Source organism: Pyrus communis, chromosome 15, assembly GCF_041283825.1.
Source record: "Pyrus communis isolate YQ-2024b chromosome 15, ASM4128382v1, whole genome shotgun sequence".
Taxonomy (NCBI): domain Eukaryota; kingdom Viridiplantae; phylum Streptophyta; class Magnoliopsida; order Rosales; family Rosaceae; genus Pyrus; species Pyrus communis.
The window spans coordinates 36,350,912-36,372,276 of record NC_142579.1 but is presented as its reverse complement, the minus strand read 5'-3'; the positions used below and the strand labels follow the sequence as shown (position 1 = coordinate 36,372,276).

Here is a 21,365-nt window from a genome sequence, read left to right as displayed (position 1 = left end):
CTCTCTGACTCTCACTCAGCCTTTCTCGGTCTCCCTCATGTAATTATCTCTTTCTTTCTCACCACAAATTATTGGTAGTTTTTCTTCAATGCACACTTATTTGTACATTCATTGTGAATAAGCCATATCGGCCACATCGTAGTTTCATTGTGGGCCACCTCTAATCATGGTAGGCTACCATATATGGTTAACTAGGAATTAGGGCCAAGGATGGTTAACTAGGTATCAGGGCTTTTGAGAAAGCATGGCAAAAGGAGTTTGAAGGATTACCATCTTAATACAGGCCAATGAGATTTTAAGTTAGAATAATTTTGTTGATATAGATAATATTTTGATTCCTATTGGTTCTTCATTGTGACCTATGTGAGATTTATATGCTTTAGAAATTTCAATTTTTACGTTTTTTTTTTTCTTCATTAGGTCCAGATTTGTATGTTTAATTTGGTGGTTAAGTTGAATTGAGTGGTGAATCTAAATGTCTTATTTTGATTTAATGGCTGTGACTATATGATCATCTGGTGGTGATGATTAATATTATGATGGACGTACATGTTAAAAAAATTATGAATTTAACATGATTCAGTTACAACTTTTTCTTACGTATATACCGACTCACTTCATATTGTTGAAGCAGCTAAGAATCATTCCATGCACTTTTCTGAGATCGGGCAAATCATGGTGGACCCAAAGGCGCTACTTTCAACAATTACTGAGGCTACTATATCCCATACCCATCGCCAAGCAAACAATATCGCACATAGGGCTTGCCCGTTTTGGTCTCTTGGTGAGTCATGCGTGTGATTGGGATGATCACCCTCCGACTTTAATTTTGGATTTAATTATTGATGAGAGTATGGAGCCTGGAATGGCCTTGTAACAAACCAATGTAATGACTCTATCAATGAATATGTAATACTCTGAAAATTTTAAAACATCTGATTATATGGAATTTTTTTTTCAAAAAGTGAAATTACTAAAATGTCTCTCGTTGACTAAACGTAATTATACGAGGACATATTTTAACCTCATATATTTTATCGTATTTCTTGGCATCTTTGGATAGAGCTCGATCTCACGAACGCGTAAGCGCAAACTGTTTGTGAAACGGAGTTATAACAAATGAGATATGAACGAGCGAAGTTAGGGGTGAAATGGTCATTTGACCATAATCTAGATTTCTCCACAAAATTGTGAGGTGCCACGTGTGTGGCATTGGCTGGGAGAGAGAGAGAGAGAGAGCACTGCCCAATCAGAAAACAAGGAAGGAGGGAAAGGAGAGAACAAGGAAATGAGGGAGAGAACCGGGTCCTCCCTTTGACTTGCGTGACCCGACCCGTTGCCTTTCTTCTCTGGTGGTTTTCGTCGGTTTTCTGGCAAACCACATCAATCAAACCTTGGGAAATCACTCCATGGCTTCCCTCTACCTAATCCATCCCAAATTTCATACAAAATTGGCCTTGATTGTGTGAAAACTGCACGGGGGTTGCGGCGGGTTCAAGGATGGCGATCGGCCAATTTCGAAAGCCTCACCGTCAACCACCACCACAAGTAGACTCTCCTCAACCTCAGGAACAAAGCCCATGCATTGGTTGGGGGCGTTGGAGCTGTTTTGGAGTCAAATCAAGAACACCCAATTTCAAGGGTTTCCGGCAGGTTTGAGTGAAATTGGGGGGTTTCCCGGCCGAATTGGACTTCAGCCCAGGTATAAAAATAGCTCCCCTCGTTGAGATCTTCATTTCTAAAAATTTTGAGAAGTTTTTGAAATAGTTGAATTTTCCGACCAGTCGGGGCGGCCGACCACCAACTGGGGTGGCGTGTGTGGCGGCGCGTGGCCAGAATGCCGTCAATGCTATCTTTAAGCTAAATTAGATGCCTTGAAGTCAGTCTTAATATTTGTATGACGTAGGTTAATCGTTCGAACTTAAATTCATTACAATACCGTACTTGATCAATTTTTGAATCGATGATCCAACCGTTGGATCGTCACCAAACTTTGATACATTGTAATACGTAATATTTGAGGATCTTAGGAACTTACAGATCGGGAATCCGATGTACGGATCTTCCTGAATTGGAATGGTAAGTTCGTAAAATAAAATGTCGACCGCCACTTGATTTCGTAATTGACCGAGATCCGACCATTTGATCATAATGAAATTTTAGTATGTTGTTCTAGAAGCGTAAGATGAACTACTGTTGTTCTAGAAGCGTAAGACGAACTACGAATGGCTTGATCCCTTTGTTTAGGATACGTAGGTTGTCTAATCAGGATGTTAGATGCAGCAATAAACTAAACAAAATGATTTTTTTTTTTTGTGTGGTTAGTTAGAATTATAATTAACCATTATTTTTATTGTGGCCTACTTGTGTGTTTGGCTTCCGAATTAGAAATTTTGGGATGTTACAGAATCTACTATCGTTTCTTTGAAAAAAAAGGTTTAGGGTTTTTTTTTGTTTAGATGACGCAATATTGTTCAACTTATTTTCATTGTTATCGTCAATAGTTCAAATCACATAGATTTTTTGTTCTCTCACTTCCACTAAAATTGTCATTTATTATTTACTTTTAAAAACTTCCATTTTTCCAATTTGTAACAGCAAAATGAAAACGCCTACATATGAGGAAAAAAAAAGGGAAGTTTTGAAGCGCCGCTTAATAAAGAAGGAAGTTCTACAGCTAATTAGTATATAAGGACTTGGAAATTTTGGACAATGAGCAATTAATACTGCTCTTAACTTGCAAAATTTATCACCCTTCGACATATATTTTGTTCCTTAATTATTGTAAATAAAGTTGTAAATAAAGTTGTAAATAAATTACCACATATATGTAACTAGTATTGTCTATGGTATATATATATTTAGAACCTTCAACGTATTTTTTACAGTTTGAAAATCTGCACCATTGCGAGGGCAACTTTTGCTAATGAAGGCTATATTTTTCCTAAGCTAATTTACATAATTGTCACATTATCCAAAATCTTCTCATATCAAAGTTTGGGTGAAAAGATTAACAAATTGGGACAAAGCATTATCCATTATCCAATGAAAACGTGTCTCTGTGTTTACGTGTGAGAGAGAATAACTTATCCAATCACAGAACGCAAGCACTTTTACAACCGTTTGACTGGTTTTGATTGGAAATGAGTGACATGAGGAGGTCCCCCACGTGAGGGGGAGAAAGATCAAAACCGCAAGATGTGAAGGGGTTCGCGTGGACATGGGGACAGTAAGATATCATAAGCCACGTGTCACATGCCACGTGTCATAATGGGATTGTTGATTCACTTTAGCTTTTCATTTGACATAGTGCATGTGCACGCATGGCACTGCCTTTTCATCCAAGAAACGAATTTGATGTTTGTGTGGTTTACTGAAAAATTAAACGAAAAGAAAATTATATCCTGTCCAAAGAGCTAGCAGCCCGACCACACTGCTTTTTTAGAGACTAAAAAACCGTACCAGTAGGAAACAAGATACGACGGAACCAAAAATACAAGGAAACAAGAAATGCAATTTTCCCAGTACCGTGTGCAACAACGAATGACGAGATCAAACTTAAAAAATTATGTAGTCAGATTTTGCCCTCACAATTTCTTTACAAGGAGGTATCTTCAAATGCTGGAGGGAGTTCTCTTAATAACAACAACCAAGTCTTATCTCACTAAGTGGGGAGGGAGTAATAAGTGTAATATTGTAAATAAGTCTACTCAAGATAGTTGAGTTTGTTACGAGACAGTTGTAACAGTTTTGTAATTAGTTAATGATTAGTTAGACAAGATGTAATTAGTTGTTAATACAAGTGAGTTAGTCACTCGTAATCTTATTCCTTATGAAATGAAATCATAATTTTCCAATTATGGTATCTCTCACCTGTGTATAATTAACAATCTTCGATCCTCTTTCTTCTATTTCCCGCTCATCTTCTTCTTCGAAGCTGCAACCCTAGAAATCTAGCAATGGCGACTTCTAGATCTCCTTCCTCTGAATGTGCCTCTCAAATTCATCCTGCTTCTATGAATTATTGCCTTAATTCCTCAAATCCTTCGACAATTGCTTTGATTACGATCCATAACATTGGATCTATGGTTCCAATCAAGCTCACCACAACGAATTATCTCACCTGGAGTGCTTTGTTCACTATGATCTTCCGCCGATACAACATCACCAGAATAATTGATGGAACGATGACTGCTTCGCCCAAATTTCTTCTTGATTCGTCTGGAAATCGCACCTCTACTCTGAATCCTCATTATGTGACCTAGTTCGAGAATGATCAGAACATTCTGATCTGCATCAATTTTACACTCTCATATTCTCTCATCCCATGCACTGTTGGAGTCAATTCGGCTTGTGAGCTATGGTCAAAATTGGAATCAAGACTTGCGACTGCTTCGTGATCACACATTCATGAGCTTCATTCTCGTCTTCACAGCATCACTAAGGGTGACTCTATGGCTGCGGTCTATCTTCAACAAATTGAAGAAATTGCTAATGCTCTTGCCTGCGTTGGTGATCCAGTTGAGGTAACTGAGTTGATCTTTGTCACTTTACATGATTTTCCTTCTGAGTATGAATCTTTCATTGATTGAATTCAATTTCGGCTCGATTCCACTACCATTGATGAACTTCATGGTTTTTTTCTAAGCAATAAACTTCCGTTGAATTGAATAATCGTAAGAAAACCTCTCCTTCGGCGCCGATTCAAGCCTTTAATTTTTTTGTTGGACTAGGTAATATTGTAAATAATTATATATATATATATATGTGCGCGCGCGCACACACATACATATATACACCAACATGTAATCATAATTTTCCTATTAGGGAGTTCTCTTAATCAATAAGTTAAAATCTCGGATCTTAATCAACTAAGTCACAAGCGTGGTTAGCTACAAATTGAGGGGAATGGATTAACAAAAAATCACCATCCAAGTGAAATGCTTACGTTACTAATGTGTTAGTAATTATGATATTACGATCATTCGTGGCTAAGTGAACCCTCATGATCCGACTCCAAAAACGAAACCAAGGAACCAAAATCAAATTAAACGTTTCAACCACGTTCATTCAAAAGAAAATAGTGTTATAATCACCAATTTTGTCATCAAATTTATTTATTGTGAGCTCAGATTTAAAAATAAAAAATATAAAAAAAGGAAAAAAAAAGTCACATTTTATACATATTTAATTTTGAACTAGTCTAAACCCCATACCTCGATAAAACATTACAACAATAATTTGATGTGAAAGCCAACTAGTTTGGTATTTGACGTGAAAGCTTACTAGTTTGGTTTAGGCCTAGTACAAAGATACACGCATACATAAACATACTTGTCAAGGGCATTTGACAATCTTGCCCTTTAAATCAAAAGATACTACTAATATCATATGAACAATATATTTGTGGTTCCAAGTTTAGGCACCCACACTTTGGCATCTGGATACATATAAAACTTTGCACATTTTGCATAACAGCAGAAAGTAATTACAAAGTTAAATATAGAATATAAAGCTATACAAGACATGAGAATATATATATATATATATATATATATATATTTAAAAAAAAGATATCAGAATATATATATATATATATATTCTGATATCTTTTACCCATTGGTTGACCGAAATGAACTTTACTTTAACTGATCACAATCCTTGCAACACAAGTTTTCCAGATGTTCGTGTTCCTTTTATTGTTGTTGTTTGTCTTTCCTTTTATTGGACCGCCTTCTTAGTGACGGATGAAGAAGAATAAGGACTCTATAAATTGATTTTTTTATGTTTTGTAAATTTGTTCTCTGAAAATAAAACACCTTATTTTTAACTTCAATAATTTAGTTTTAATTTTTAAATACAAAACAAAACATAGCAGTACAAATAAACATAATTAATTAAAAATAAAAGGCAAATCAAGAAGATGGTTGAACCTTGTAAGTTTGTTAGGTGTGTTTAATTTTAAGTATGTTGAAAAAAAACACTTGTAGTATTTTAGATTCGAATTAACTCAGGCCATAGATTTACTAAATTTTATTCAAATCAGATTCACCAGATTATGCCACGTAGACAAGCTTTAATTTTTAGTTTTTTTAAATGTTGAAATCCAACGGTCACTTGGGTGACCCTCACTGGTGCAGTTGGACAGCTGCAATGGCACAAGCTAAGGATGTTCTTGCAAGGGCAAATGAAAGGGCACAAGTCCTTTTGCCCAATTGCCTTCCATTTTTTTGCAACGTTGCACTATCATTATTTTGGACCAAGGAGAGTTCAACCCAATTGTCCTATCAATTGGACTATGGGTGAAAATGCTCTAAGGAGAAAGAAAATGTGTGTGGAGGTCTTTTTGTTTTTTAAGTGCAGATGCTAATTGGATAATTGGAATTATAACAGTCGAATCAAAGCTTGGAAAAATCATGTGAAAAATGTACTTCCTTCGCTATAGCAACTAGGACTCCCGCTCCGTAAACTACACCCGCCGCCCCCCCCCCCCCCCCCCCCCCCCCGGGGGTCTCGTCTCAAGGGGTCTGTTGCATTCTGAAAAAACAAAATGGTTAACGAAAAAAAAATCATAATTATTCATGAAAAATGGAAGGGAAAAAAAAAAAAAAAAAACGTCACCACTGTTGGCCTATTAGTCTGTTTTTTTTTTTTTTTTGCATGGTCAAAGCCTATTAGACTGCCTAATTTCTCTTCAAGTTCTCTATCGGTCAAAAGCCTCTCTGAGCCTAAGCAACGATGTCTTTCTTTCTTACCACAAGTTATGATAAAAAATAAAGAAGAAAAGAATAAATAAAATACAAACTGACTACTCACTTCATTCCATTTTGTTCTTACAATGAAAATAGGAATTTGTGTATTTAAAAATGTTTATGTTTTTTTTTTTTCTTACAAACAATAATGTGCACATACATCATTGCTTTTCACGATTGCGATGATAAAGCGTCATCTGCAAAAGTTTTTTCTTTTCTATTTCTTGTCTTCTACAAAAGTTGTTTACTCTAATCGTCGTGTTGTATAATTAAGGTGAATTGTGATGGAAATTGGTTAAATGTATTTTGACGACGAGGGTATGGATGGGCGGCTCGGGATTATGCATGTATTTTAAAGGGTGGTGGCGGTGTTGCAAACTTTCCATGCGAGTCCAGCTTAATGGCGGAAGCGGCATGTGCATATTTATTGGCTTGTACTGACAAGGTTTTGATGAGATTCAGGAAGAATCAGACTCAAAATGTCTCGCGTGGATATGATTAATGGCAAAATTTAATCATATTGTTTAACACTTTCGTACAGTGTTTTGAGTCAGAGTAACTGTTTAACATTTTAGTTTCTGATGTGAACATTGTTATTCGAATTTAATGAAATTTTCTTTTCCTTTACGCTAAAAGTTTTTCTTCTAAAAGTAAGGTCATAATTTACTAGTCTAGTCCTAACCTCTCTCATCAGACTTTGTTAGATATCATTTTCAAACATGGTATAAGTTCTTCTTTATCATTTTCAAACATGGTAAACCGAGTAAATTTAGTAGTCTAGTCCTAACCTATCTCCTCACACTTTGTTACATATCATTTTCAAACATGGTAAAAGTTCTTCTTTATCAAATGGTTTTTATTTATTTTTAGATAGATATTGATCGGTAGGCTTCTTTTATACATCACGACATGCCATCCTCGTACCAATGGCTATAAGTAAAAAGTCGTATGCAATATTTTTTGACATTGTTGCAAAGAAAGGAAACTAAATCAACCTAAAATTATTAGCAAGAAAAGGAGCCTAAATGTTTTCTAGGAAAGAGAAAACTAAGACTAGTTGCATTTTTATATTTATTGCACTTATCCTATTAGGCTTAGGAAAACATAAACATTGTCCAAAATATTTTTATTTTTTGTTACTTATTTTTTCATCAAATATGAATACCAAATGACATTTGTGGCATGTACCATGTCATTAAAACTTCACTACTTAATTCCATCTTTGATTTAATTACTTTAGTTTAGGAAGAAAAAATGCAAAAGAAAACTTAAAACTTAAATATATTGAATGGCAATTCAAAACTATAATTCAAGTCACGAAAGATTGTCAAATCAGGTCCAAATCAAGCTCGATGCACAACTACGCAAATTCCAGTAGCATAGCCTCGTCTTCGAAATTGCACCAAAATCTCATGTGAAATGTAATGTACTCAAAATCAGTTTTAACGTGTTTATTTTGATGTGAGAGAAAATTAAATTTAATTAGCTCATACTTGAAATTAAAACCGAAGGAATTTTTTTAAACAATGTGACATTTCAATTATACTGATATCAGTTAGATCAAAGAGGGGATGTATTTTGTTTAGCTTCAATACTCTTTCGTTATTGCTCAAATTCAATTATCAACTATGCTTTCACAAAAAAGCGAAAAAAGAAACTATGACCTATGCACCCGTCATCATTACTTAATTTGTATCCGAATGAGCACTACACGTTGATTCAAAATAAGACTAAATAATGAATCAAAATTTGGGATTATTTTTCACAGGAACTAGGAAGTGGCTTTTGGGAAAATTATCAAGTAGGTTTTTGAAGGGTACTTTTGGGATTTAAGAAAAATGCTACTATAAATTGGCATGCAATGCCATGCATCAGACATCAGTGAAGAGTCTGAAACCCAAAACTACAGACACAAGTTCTCTCTCGCTCTCTCTCTCTCTCTCTCTCTCTCTCGCTCCATTTTCATCTACGTACCGGCTCAAATCAAGGTATCTCTCCTTTAGCAATGGGTTAAGTTATATTCAAAGTCATTGATCTTTTTCTTGAAACTTTTCCTCTAGTACTAAAGATGTCATTTTTAGAGTTAGGAAAAATTTATGGATTTGTTGCTTTTGTTAATGTTTTGTTTTTCATTTATTTCCTTTTTTTTATATTTAGTTGTATTGATTTATCTTGTACTTTTGTGCCTTGAATGAACTTGTGAAATATGGAGATGGATCAGCTGCTGCTGCCGCCGCGTATCGATCATGAAGTTGCTGACCATAAGATGGAAAAGATTGAAAAAAAGCTTGAGTATCTCATGAAGAAGCGTGAAAGGTTAGCTGAGTCAATGCAACACTCTTTAAATTTAGCGGCCACGGCGTGCGCCATTTTTGTGGCCATCTTGGGGTTTGTGGTACGTCACGGTAACAAATCGGAAAGGATAAAATGCAGTCTCCTGTACTTAGGCGTTGTCTTTGTAACCTGTGGCATTGCCCTTGCATTTGTGCTCCTACATTTGTCTGCCATTTACTTTAAAAAACACCAAAAGCTTTTTATTGTGAAATTGAAGAGAAACAATTTGAAGAAAAAAAGAGATCTACTACAGTTGGGCAAGAGGCAAGGGAAAATTCCGAACGACGATCCAAAATTTTACCTGATTGGGTAACTCTCAAAAATGGAGATAATCAGACTTGCTGAGAGAAACACAGCTCGAGCCAGCAGATTTGTGATGTGTTTCCTATTTTACCTCCTCCTAGTTTTTATCGGCTTTATTTTCATGTTCACTGATCCCTGTAAATCCGCACCTCCAAACTCATACATCCCACAAGCATCTGGAATTCCATTCCCACCCCCATTCCCATACAATTAGTTAGACTTGAGTAGTATGTTTGTCCTTCTTGCAGAATACATATAAGTTGGGTGTTTGTATAGGTTATTAGGTTGGGATCCTTTTTCTTATCATGAATGATTATTTATGCAGAGGAATTGAAGTGTAATGTGGGTGAAACAAGTTAATTGATTGATGTTCGTGTTCCTTTTATGGTTGCTGTTTTTCTTTTTATCATGGATGATTATATATCCGAGATGTTCGTGTTCCTTTTATTGTTGCTGTTTTTCTTTCACTTGAGTCATGCGTATGTTGGGTCACCTTCACAGTGACGGATGAAGAAGAATAAGGACTCTATAACTCTGTCATTAGTTTTAGATTTGATCTCTCTCATTTTCTTTAGCCATCCACCACCCTCGAATTTTCAATTAATGGAGTCCTATTAGTGTTATTATATTATATCAAATTCCAAGAAAATAACCAGACTTTAAACAAAATAAAATAATAATAATTAACCAGACGTTAGCACTCTATTTGGATACGTAAAACAGACTCGGAATTCGCTTTGAAGTCGGAAATCTAGAACGGAAAAGCAATTTTTTCCACCATATGCAGCCAGATAAGAATTTACATATATACATGATAGGAGTACACAGTTTTGTTTCTAAACCGAACAAAATCGAAATGTTTTCTCCATTATATGCGGTCGGAAAAGAATTTACATATATACAGTGGGACACACAATAATGTTATAACTCAAAAGCATTTCATATCAAATTATTGGTGTAATGTTTTAACTACGAGGTAAGTTGATCTTGGGTTTGGATGTATAATTCCAAATTTCCATTAATTTTTCTTTACAGAAAATAAAAAAAACTTGAAATTGAATGGATTGCTCATTCAAAATCAGTAAATTGAAAAACATAAATAACAAAAAGAAAGGCCAAAACAATCTACAAGAACCGCCAGCAGCCAGCAGCCTATCAACCCACCAATCTAAGCAATATATCTCAAAACATGGCAATGTACAATCAAGAGAGAGATACATACCACAACTTGGAGCTCTTGAGGAAGTGACTGAATGGCCAAAAAAAGAAAGAAAAAGGATTTAGACTTTTGTGTAATTGGAGAAAAGCTGGACCAGTTTCCCCAGTGTTTCTGGATAAAACTTCAAGGCAAATAGAAAACACAGTCGCTTCATCCCGTTCCACAAGCACGGTGTAGTCAGCATTTCCTTCTGCAGCACGTAAATGCAAATTCACCAAATGAAGTAGCTGGTGATATGATATGAAATATCTTAAGGCCTTGATTGTTCATCGATTCCTTGCACTTACATACACAAGTAACAAAATATTAGACCGAAAAATGATATGCTACATGAAAGCGAGCCTACTTCGATCTCCTGCACGCTAAGGTTATCTAGACGTCTTTTTCTCAAGGAAGTTTCCTTTTCGGGGAGTTCATGAAGAAGTCTCCATTTATCACAAGGAGATTTCTTACCTTAAATTTTATGAGCACAAGTTTAACTCTTACGAAGGAGAGTTTGCTGTCTCGTTAAATTAATGAATAACAAAAGGACAGAGATTCGTAGACAGGTGCAATATAGAGCAAGATTGTGTCTCGCAAATTTTGCAATGCATTAACTTTGTGCCAAGCAACTTCAAAAACGACGTAGTTTTAGGGTCTAGTGGTTATCAATTGAGACTCTGAGAGCTGACTTGTCAAAGGCTTTCATTTTCATCATCCTACTTCTACTGCTCCTACCTTTTGAAGAGGTACGAAAGAATCTGGGAAAACACCCCTTGTACGTGCAAATATACTAGAAGATTATAGCACAAAAAAAAAAAAAAATGAGGAAGGGTAAGGGTAAGAATGTGTTTAATATAGCACCAAACCAAATATTTTTCGTTTCATGGTGCAGTACACACATTAAGTTATAGTATGCACACGCATTGAACTCTCACATTTAGGAGCAAAATGTGTAATTAATTCTTGTTTAGTTATAAAACTAATGAAGAGCTAGTTATAGAGTCGTTGAAAATCGAGTCAACTTGCGGGTACTACTACTGCTCGGGTGGATTCTTCATCATCGGGCAACATGGCATATTCTTGCGTCGGACCACAGACGGATGAACCGAAGGAAAGCCAAGTACGAAGAATAAAATGATAACCAAGGCAACTTGTACCGTTAGGGTTATTTTGTGAAGGACCAGCATTGGAACCATTGATAATAACAAGCACAGCGCTGCAAACGCTGCTAGTAGGAGTACTATACTATTGAGACCATCTTAGGGAGTGTGGAGCTGTTTCGCCTTTGCATTTGATGGCGTGGTGGTAAAGCAGATATAACAGCCCAAAAAAGCTAGGTTTTGCAGACTACTTAACTAGTTTCATAACCTTAACCTACGTACTAACCTAGCATCGAAATTTTAGTAGTAGGCGGCATCCCCTGTGAGTTTTGAGTAGGTGGAACCATTCAATCCCGTAGCGGATCAATTCCAACGAGCCTTTCAAACTAGTACTTTTTGTAATCGAATCTCAAACTGACTTGTAGTCACTATGAGTAGAGTAAATGGACTGAACGAAGATAATACAAAACCACCGTTGGGGTGGGATTAAGGTTGTCAAATGAAATAACACAAATAATTAATCTGAATAAATCAAGACAAGGAACAATGAATTTTGTAAACTAAATGAAAAAGGATTTAGACTTTTTTGTAAACTAAATGATGTGTTACCAATAGGAAAGTCCTATTAATATTATTTGCAGTTTATGGAGTCTTATTAATATTATTTTATTATAGGAATTTTTTTAACCTTAATATTTGAAAAAGATTAAATTTAATAAAAATTTGATGTTAAATTACATATTATTATATCAAATTCAAAGAAAATAACCAGACACAAAAAAAAAAAAAAAAAAAAAAAAAAAAAACTAAACAAAACAAAAACAAAAAGAAGCAAAACAACCGGACCTTAGCACTCTATTTGGATACGTAAAAGAAACTCGGAATTTGCTTTAAAGTCGGAAATCTAGGACGGAAAAGCAATTTTTTTCCACCATATGCAGCCAGAGAAGAATTTACATATATACATTATAGGAGTACACAGTTTTATTTCTAAACGGAACAAAATTGAAATGTTTTCTCCATTATATGCTGCTAGAGAAGAATTTACATATATACAACGGGACACGCAATAATGTTATTCTAAATTAGTTACACAATAACATTTTATTCCTCTCGAAATACCTCTCTGATATTCTTACCAAAACATTTCACTTCGAATTATTGGTGTAATATTTTATCGACGAGGTAAGTTGATCTTTGGTTTTGGATGTCAATAATTTCGAATTTCCATTCATTTTTCTTTACAGAAAGTCAAAAAACCTGAAATTGAATGGATGGGTCATTCAAAATCCAGTAATTTAAAATACATAAATAACAAAAAGAAAGGCAAAAACAATCTACACAAACAACGGTCAGCAGCCTATCAACCCACCAACCTAAGCCATATATCTCAAAACATGGCAATGTATAATCAAGAGAGATATATACCAGAACTTGAAGCTCTTGAGGAAGCAACTGAATGGCCAAAAACCAAAGAAAAAGGATTTAGACTTTTGTGTAATTGGAGAAAAGCTGAACCAGTTTCCCCAGTGTTTCTGGATAAAACTTTCGGGCAAATAGAAAACACGGTCGCTTCATCCCGTTCCACAAGCACGGTGTGGTCAGCATTTGCTTCTGCAGAAAGTAAACGTGAACCAGTCAACAATAGTAGAAGGGTCGTCAAATTTATTCACCAAATGTCGTAGCAGGTGATATGATATGATATCATTTTAGAATTGGTGACAGTAACATTGCTGACTACGTATGGTTACGACTGGAAGGGTACTTTGAGCTTGTACCTTGTCTTCGCTTGTAATATGCGTGCTCTCAGCAATGGACTGAAATGGATGAGAAAATATCGATACATGAGAGACGTGAAATGAAGAAAATGAAGTGAGGGTTAAAGAAAATGGACTTCCCTAGATCATACCGTGATGTTCCTAAGGAGGTCATAAGTAACATCCTGAGTTCTGAACGCTCTCGGATGCCACTTCCCTTCAGACCAGTCGACATATGTTACAGACCAGTTCGCGAGTCCACCAGGATCTTTCATCTGAAAAGCATTAATGGTAAAAGCAAAAGATAATTGGTAGCAGCAAAGAAATTACGAATAGGGTGAAATGCAGTTTGAACTGCGACGAACAAGAAAGTTTGATGTACTAACATTAAAGAAGGTTGGCAAGTAATGTTCATCTGAATAGCAGTTACGCCCGTCCATGTTTGGCTGAGAAAGTCAAAAAACATCATCAGCAAGAGATTGGAAGGAAGTTTTTCTCATGAACGTCAACAAAAGCACATCATAACAAAGAAAATATTTACCCTGCAGTAAAGCTTGAACTTTGTATAGTATAGACTGTCTGCCATCATGACAATTGCATGTAGCCGCTTCATAGAGAACCACTGAAATAAAAATGTCAATTAAATCCAACCCTATTGAACTGCGTGTGCACAAATCTAAATCTGATCGAGGAGCATGTTTTATACCAAAACTATTCTTGTTGATCCAATGTTTCGTCAATATAAACAAGAACAACAAACCAATCCAAACATTGCAATCATTCATACACTTAAGGACAAGAAAGAAAGGGGAGAGGAGCTCAGGTGACTTAGAAGGAACTGGTGAAAAGATTATATAAATCAGAAATATACTCGTAGCAACTGATCTTGCAGAAGTTTAATTCACTGTAAGAGACATATTTACGCAGAAGATTTAAAACTGTTTCCAGAGCTATGTATCTTACGCCGAAGTTCCAAACCAAATAAGTAAGCTCAAAGTTTTTCTGGAAAGTATATGCTGAATTACCTGTGAACCCTTCCGGAAATCCCTCCTTTCAACTTCAGGCAACATATGTTCTGAATACCGGCCAGTTCCATGTGGACCAGGATCCACAAAACTAGACAGAGAGCAAAGTAGATGGAATAAGAAAGCCCCAATCATAAGTACACCAGAATAAGAGCTTCAAAATAAGTAGCGGGAAAGAATTTTGAGAATCACATCAGTTTTTCTTTCTTAAATATACATTTCTTACCAATCGATAAAGCTGACGTTGGTGTACATGAGATAGTTATATACATAATCGAAGTTATGCAGTGGTATGCAACTGAAACAAAAACGTAGAACGAAATCAATGAAAGAAGTAGCAGATTTCCAACATAAGAACCTCATTGAAAATGTTCACAATTGTAAAAGTTGTTTCAATGCAATGACCTGTCAGACAGCAAAACAAAATGTTGGTTGTCAGGATCTAAAAGTGCATTTGCCAAAAGTCTCTTCTCTGCCTCAACCATCGAAAATTTTCCCCAAACGACCTGAGAATTTATTATTAATGGCATCTTTAAAGAAAACCATGTGTATTGATCAGTTAAAAAAATAATAATACTGAACTGTAAGCATTCTCAGAGAGGCTCTGTGTACCTGTTCACTATGTATGTCTCTGTCAGCAAAATACCGGCTCACATGTACAGGCTTTTGCTTTGACGCATGTACATAAACGGTAAATTTGTCTTCGTGGCCCTAGAAACCATGTCATTTTTGTTAGACATTGAACTTTACTTTAGTATGTATCCTTTATATACTTTAGGCTTATCTTAAACATGGCCTGAGGTCTTAATTCCAGTTCTCACTGCTAGTTAAACAACTCAACTTTCATCAACTTCTAGTATGAAATGGGACGTTTACCAGAGACACATAAAGTAGCTATACCTTAGAAAAAGCCACACACATGTATAGATTTAGATATACATAACAAAACATCTTGGCAACTAATGTTAGCAGATATATTCCACACCAAGCTTATATAAACGGAGATTCGAGAGGTGGTAATAGATTAAGATGAATTGGTGTTGTTTTGTCTCCACACAGAAACAAGGTGTTGAAAACTCCAAGCGCATGTTTATCCTATCTGTTGAGATATATACGTTTTTGATAAATCCCTTAACATACTAGGAAATCAAAAGCAACTACCATATCCTGAGGCGATCTAAAGACGGGTCCCAATTTGACAGTAATTCTAACTGGATAAACCGAAACTATAGTCACATGAGATAACACTGCAGAGCCGAGCATTAACTCCACCAAATTACTTAAGCATTTCAGTTACTAAACCTCTGCTGTTAGTACTTCTCAGTCATGGCTGCCGTAGGGAATGCCTAATATTGTAGCACTTGACTACTAAATTTCTGAATGTAGTTCAACAAATACATCTATCCATACAATTCCTTGATAAATACATGAAAGGAAAAAAAAAAAAACCTAAACCTGATGAAATCAAAATGGATAATAAAAGGGAAATAAAAAGTAAAGAAAAGCATAGAGACATAGCCTTACTTGGAAGAAATTTTCCCACAACTCCTCGAAAGGTAAAGTTCCGGGGGTCAAAAACATGAAAGCAATTTTCGGGTTCTTCGATTGAAGAGGAGGCGTCTTGAGAATTTCCCTAACTACAACCTCCGACGCAGTCTCATCATCGGTCAGCTCCCTCGCAGGGCCAGGAGGAGTCCTTCCAAACATACTGCAACCACTAGAAGAAAACAGATAGCAGGCGGCAGAGTTTTTCGGAGGGTAGAAGTAGGCAAGGATCAGAAAAACACAGATGAACGAAACCAATGCAATAATCCATGTTGGTCTTCTCAACGCTGGACGCGGCCTTGACTTAGACATGATCATGATATCTCTCATCAGCTGCGGCCGCCATGCTAATGACTTTTTCATCTGGACCGAAGGCAACACAGAACCTCTCATTCAGTCCCTTTTTCGCATTCTTCGCTTTATTTCCCCTTGCGCTCAATGTAAACTAAGAAGCTGCTGTAACTTGCAACACAAATAACATCATTTCAAACGCATTTTTGGATCAAACAACAAAAAAGAAAACAACTGTTCACAATTTAACGAATACCCTTTTGAGAAAAAAAAAACCCCCCAAAAGCATCACATTTCATCAAACGTTGATTCATCAAAATTTGGATGCGAGTGAAAAAACAGAAAAAAGCGACAAACTTTGAAAACATAACGCAAAGATCAAACCTATATGTTCATTCTGGAAACGATAAATGGTGAGGGTGGTGAAGAAAAAAGGAAGAATCTTGATGGGTGAGAGAAATAAAAACCTGGGTGTGGCGAGGAAATCAGCTTCAATCAGTCAAAATTGTTTCAAATGCAGGTGCAGGTGATGTTTCAGCTTGTCAGAGGGGAAGCGGATTCGGCGTGGGGAGAAGTATGAGGCGATGGGAAATGGCGATGTGAGGCTTTGTGAGTATATGGTAAAAGGGGGAGGGTGTGAATCTCTGGTTCTGGACAATTGAGGGAATTGGATGGTTTTTGGGCGATGAACACTTCAGCCAGTGAATTATGGCAACTTTCCCACGTAATATTAAATGATTTTTATTTTTTTTAATTAGGGGTTAAGTAAAATTAGGGAAAGCTTATAGCTGTCCATTCCATAAATCTGTAATATTGTCAAATATTATCCAAAAATGTGTACGGAGATATTGTCAATTTCATTCCATTACCCTCTCAGAACCAATCAGAATCTTTACCACAATGTTTTGGAAAATGCTCGAATTAGGGGTACCAATTCTCGTAGAAATTTTTTAGAGTGCCTGAAATTTAAGTGAGGTACTTCACGTATCATAAATAAATAAGTAGAGGGTCACATGAATAAGTAGTGAGCAATTGGGATGATAGTTGGTAGGTAATACTACTCAAATGGATTTATGCTCACACCAGAGTCCATAGTATGATTTTAGTGCATGTAGTTGGTGAATGTAATGCTAATTGTTGTAGTTTGGGAGTTTCATGTGCTAATTCCATTAAAAGTTTAGCATAATTGAGTAATTAATTCATTATCCCTTCAATCTAACAATTAGTAAGTTAGAGGTTTTTAATTCGATTATCGTCAAAGCTGAATTTAAACCATATTATTATGACTTGCTTATTGTGAGATTTAGTCCACTTTCTCACTCCCTACTCCTTTAATATAATAATATCGCTTGTTCCAAAAACAAAAAACCAAAATCATATATTTTATACCATAGTTAAACAATTACTAAAACTAAATAGAATTATGATGATACTGACATCCAAATATAACCAATTCATCAGATGTCATGCTTTTTTTTTTTCAAAAGAAGAACGAAAGTTTTATTCGAAAACTCAAACTCAAGCACAACATGAATAATTTTTTCTTTTTTATAAGAAACGATAGCGGTTTTATTTATCAATAAAGAATCAAACAATTCTTCAGAACAACATCCTTAAAATACTTTGGAGTCTCCTCAAACCAACAACTGATAAAATTGAAAATAAGATCAACTTAGCCATACTATACGCTACTATATTAGCGGTTATACGAATATGACTGACTTTAGTACAAGAAAAGCACACAATATTGGAGGCAGATTGTCTGCCCTCCTGTATGGATGCCCTTCCCATCCCCTCCTATTTGTACGGTTATGGTTAAACCACGTTAACATTTTATATTTCTATTGATTTTTGTCTTATTATCTCTATAAAAAAATCAATATAAAATATTAACTTGTTCAAATATAGAAAAGGCACCCAAACAGGAGGGTAGAAAATCTGCCTCCCACGATATTATGAATTCTTTTAAGAAGGCGAGACTATTTTTCAGTAAAGAAAAAACAAAAAAGAGTAAGAAGGCGGGATATACATACACTACAAAATTACAAATCCAAGAAAATAAAAAATAAAAAATTGTTGGAACGCTGACCAATTAGATAAGGCAACGAAATAAACCCCTCATACGTGGCATCACCCCCCACCAATAGCCAAGCCCAAACCGGCCCCATCTCGATTCGCATTGCCTACGTGGCACCACCTCCCCCATCATCAGATAAGAGATAGCTGTGTAATCACTTCCTCCATTTTCCCCATTCGAAGCTCAGAGCTTACCTTCCATGGCCGCTGCCGTAGCCTCATCACTAGCCCTGTCAGCCTTCACCTTCAGAGGAGGCGCCGATCCCTCGAAACCCAAATTCCTCAACCTTTGCTCAAAGCCCACAAATTTGGCTTTGACTGTTTCACCCCAATCTCACAGTTGTCGGCGCAACACTTTGAGAATATTGGCCTCTGTTTCCGTCTCCGATCCTGGAGTTCGTACCGGTCCCGAAGAGCTCTCTGCGTCTATTCTTTCCAAGGTACGGCCTTCACCCATCCCATATTTTAGTTTGCTTCTAATTTATTTAGTTTTGGATTCGGAATTTTTGTTTGGTAGCCGAGAAAATGTGATCCCATGTTTTACTTTGATGTTTTTGTGATTTGTTGTTTGGTTGCTGAAAAAATGTGATCCTATCTTTTAGTGTTTTTTCTGTTTTTTGTGATTTTGGATTCGTTATATGTTGTTTGGTAGCTGAGAAAATGTGTTGTTTACATAGATTCCGATATTGGGACAGTAACTTAGCTGAGAAAATTTCGTACTTTACCTTCTGCGATTGCTTCTTTGCTTTGAAATTGATATTAGTTTCTCGGTTTCCATGCTTTTGCTATGGAAAATTTTCAGGCTTATATTTGTAGATTGATATGATAGTATTTGCAGTTTGATTAGGGGGAGTTATGCAAAGTTTTTGAATACTTGGCTCATGAAATGTGAATTATGATGATTAGGTGACGAATTCGGATAGAGGAGTTCTGCTGAAAGAGGAACAACAAAAAGAGGTAGCTAAGGAGGCTGAAGAATTGCAGAACTACTGTGTTAGCGAACCAGTGAAATGCCCTCTCATTTTCGGAGGTAAATCCCGTTAAGGTGTGAACTTTATTTCTTGAGATGTACATCACATCCTCAATTTTGCGTAGGAATACCTTCTTTTCTTACTAACCACAATTCCTTGAATAAAGCCTTGATGTTTTTCATCACGTCGAGGGATTGCCTTCCACCTAAGTCATCGTAGTTTCATCGAAACCAGATTATCCAGCTCTTAAATCGTTACAGAAATCGTGTACGACCATTTGTTCAGTGCTAAGAAAAACATGATATGCATTTCTCTGTTATTGTTGTTGGTGGTCATAGACTCGTATGATGAGTTAATCTAGTGCTTTCACAGACTGGGATGTGGTGTACTGCTCAGTGCCAACATCACCCGGGGGTGGCTACAGAAGTACGTTGGGGCGCCTTTTTTTTAAAACAAAGGAGATGATTCAAGTTATTGAAGCTCCTGACATTGTCAAGAACAAAGTCTCCTTCTCCGTTTTCGGGTTCTTGGATGGAGAAGTCTCTTTAACAGGTAGGCTGCTGAGGTTCTGTGCGTAAACGTAAAACCACTGTCTCAAGTTTTTCTTGAATTTTTCCGTCACATTATCGTGCTTCCTATGCTGCTCCTTTGGTAAGACTGTCGTACATTCTACTTGATCCGCGCACTGTTCTTTTCTTTTTTGCATCATGTGTTAAACTTCTCGTATATGCATGAGCAGGAAAGTTGAAGGCTCTGGATGATAAGTGGATCCAAGTTATATTTGAGCCCCCAGAACTGAAGGTTGGAGCCTTGGATTTCAGATACGGAGGTGAAAGCGAGGTTAAACTCCAGATTACATACATAGATGACAAGGTCAGGTTGGGGAAGGGCTCTAAAGGCTCTCTATTTGTTTTCCAGAGACTCGGTGGTTCCACCTGAAAAGACTATCGGTAGGCAAGAACCATCCTCCCTGTAAAATGTAACGCTTCAGCGCTGCAAACGGATGTGTGATGTGATATCAACGTTACTTCCGTGCATCTCATCATCTTACCTTTCTAAGATTATCCATGTTACAAGTGTTCATAGTTTTTTCCTTTGTGTGATGTTTTGACTTTATTGAACATAAGGTCGAATGATCATAGTTAGCTTCTTGTTCAGATCAAGCGATAATCTACACTAATCTGCATTGACAGAAAGTGGCAAGAGTTTGAACTCATAAAGCAAATAGGTCGAAAAAAACTAAACACTTTCTTGAGGCCCAAGCAATAGAACCCGATTCGAGGAATAACAAAGTTTTATATCCACCTGATTGACAAAAATGAAGAACACGATGCTGTTGCTAACCAGGGCCTACTTTAGGAATGTCATAATGCTCGCTCAGATTAGCCAGATACTGATTGAATTCCTGAACCCGATCGCGGTGCGATTTTCGAGCAATCTGGGAAAGCCTCTGGCGTTGAATCCTCTCTGCCTGCTCGAGGTACCGCCTCTCCGCCGGTGTCAGATGACCATAAGCAGAAGCAGCAGCCTGCGTTGTGCCAATGCCGCCTTCGTTCTCAGCATCATCTGTCACTGCTTCTCCACCTATCAGCTATCACCCTCCAAACACACAAAAATTGAATTCTCCATTAGCAAAACCAGAATCACAACCTCTTAAACCCTAAGAAATCACAACATCTTAAATCCCAATCCGTTGAGGGGTTGTTTGGTTCAAAAACATAAAATAAAATTACGGTCCATAAATTAGAGTAGTTTAAAATCGATTTGTCACGCTTCCGCTCTCCGGATTACAGAATATTTTACACATTAGATTTAGGAAACAATAATAACAAACTAAAATAAAAAAGATGGAAGGGCAAGAACCTACCTGTGGAGGCATCAGACAATTGGTGATAAAATGCGCTCTGTTTCTTCTTCTTCTTTTTCTTTGAAATCGCACCGCCTTTGACGTCCAAGGCTTTGCCTTTCAGCTTCAGCTTCCCTACAACCACGTTATCGAACGCAGACATT

The 21,365-nt window shown here is 36.5% G+C and overlaps 3 protein-coding genes across 6 annotated transcripts; 1 reads left to right on the top strand and 2 right to left on the bottom strand.

Annotated features, from left to right (window-relative positions):
- Positions 1-12,891: 12,891 nt before the first annotated feature.
- LOC137725406 (glycosyltransferase BC10-like) lies at positions 12,892-17,012 on the bottom strand. Of its 4 annotated transcripts, none has more exons than XM_068464108.2 (11): positions 16,776-17,012; positions 15,997-16,473; positions 15,085-15,183; positions 14,878-15,002; positions 14,699-14,770; positions 14,473-14,563; positions 13,989-14,069; positions 13,834-13,893; positions 13,600-13,722; positions 13,469-13,507; positions 12,892-13,304 (listed from the first exon to the last, which is right to left on the bottom strand). In XM_068464108.2, the coding sequence occupies exons 2-11, from the start codon at positions 16,408-16,410 to the stop codon at positions 13,176-13,178; spliced, it is 1,233 nt and encodes a 410-aa protein (XP_068320209.2). In that variant the 5' UTR covers positions 16,411-16,473; positions 16,776-17,012; the 3' UTR covers positions 12,892-13,175. The 4 variants fall into 4 exon arrangements, with proteins under 4 accessions (XP_068320209.2, XP_088542440.1, XP_088542439.1 ...); XM_088686314.1 differs by having other exon boundaries at positions 14,878-14,978; positions 15,997-16,479; positions 16,776-17,008; XM_088686313.1 differs by having other exon boundaries at positions 14,878-14,978; positions 16,776-16,930.
- A 1,477-nt stretch (positions 17,013-18,489) lies between these two features.
- Positions 18,490-20,518, top strand: LOC137741307 (Plastid-lipid associated protein PAP / fibrillin family protein). The gene is made up of 4 exons (XM_068481031.2): positions 18,490-18,824; positions 19,291-19,414; positions 19,728-19,907; positions 20,095-20,518. Exons 1-4 carry the CDS (start codon positions 18,585-18,587, stop codon positions 20,292-20,294), a joined length of 744 nt encoding a protein of 247 aa, XP_068337132.2. The 5' UTR covers positions 18,490-18,584; the 3' UTR covers positions 20,295-20,518.
- Positions 20,479-21,364, bottom strand: LOC137741317 (uncharacterized). Its single transcript, XM_068481041.2, has 2 exons — positions 21,223-21,364; positions 20,479-20,939 (listed from the first exon to the last, which is right to left on the bottom strand). Exons 1-2 carry the CDS (start codon positions 21,362-21,364, stop codon positions 20,695-20,697), a joined length of 387 nt encoding a protein of 128 aa, XP_068337142.2. The 3' UTR covers positions 20,479-20,694.
- Between the last annotated feature and the right edge of the window lies 1 nt (position 21,365).

Excerpts from the sequence above, each read along its gene's own strand:
- LOC137741307 (XM_068481031.2), top strand. The coding sequence starts at position 18,585 with ATGGCCGCTGCCGTAGCCTCATCACTAGCCCTGTCAGCCTTCACCTTC. Across the intron at positions 19,415-19,727 it reads ATGCCCTCTCATTTTCGGAG|ACTGGGATGTGGTGTACTGC; the intron begins GTAAATCCCGTT and ends GTGCTTTCACAG. Across the intron at positions 19,908-20,094 it reads TGGAGAAGTCTCTTTAACAG|GAAAGTTGAAGGCTCTGGAT; the intron begins GTAGGCTGCTGA and ends ATGCATGAGCAG.
- LOC137741317 (XM_068481041.2), bottom strand. The coding sequence starts at position 21,364 with ATGTCTGCGTTCGATAACGTGGTTGTAGGGAAGCTGAAGCTGAAAGGC. Across the intron at positions 20,940-21,222 it reads ATTGTCTGATGCCTCCACAG|GTGGAGAAGCAGTGACAGAT; the intron begins GTAGGTTCTTGC and ends GATAGCTGATAG.
- LOC137725406 (XM_068464108.2), bottom strand. The coding sequence starts at position 16,410 with ATGAGAGGTTCTGTGTTGCCTTCGGTCCAGATGAAAAAGTCATTAGCA. Across the intron at positions 15,003-15,084 it reads GAGACATACATAGTGAACAG|ATGCCATTAATAATAAATTC; the intron begins GTACACAGAGCC and ends TTTTCTTTAAAG. Across the intron at positions 13,894-13,988 it reads AGTTCAAGCTTTACTGCAGG|CCAAACATGGACGGGCGTAA; the intron begins GTAAATATTTTC and ends TGACTTTCTCAG.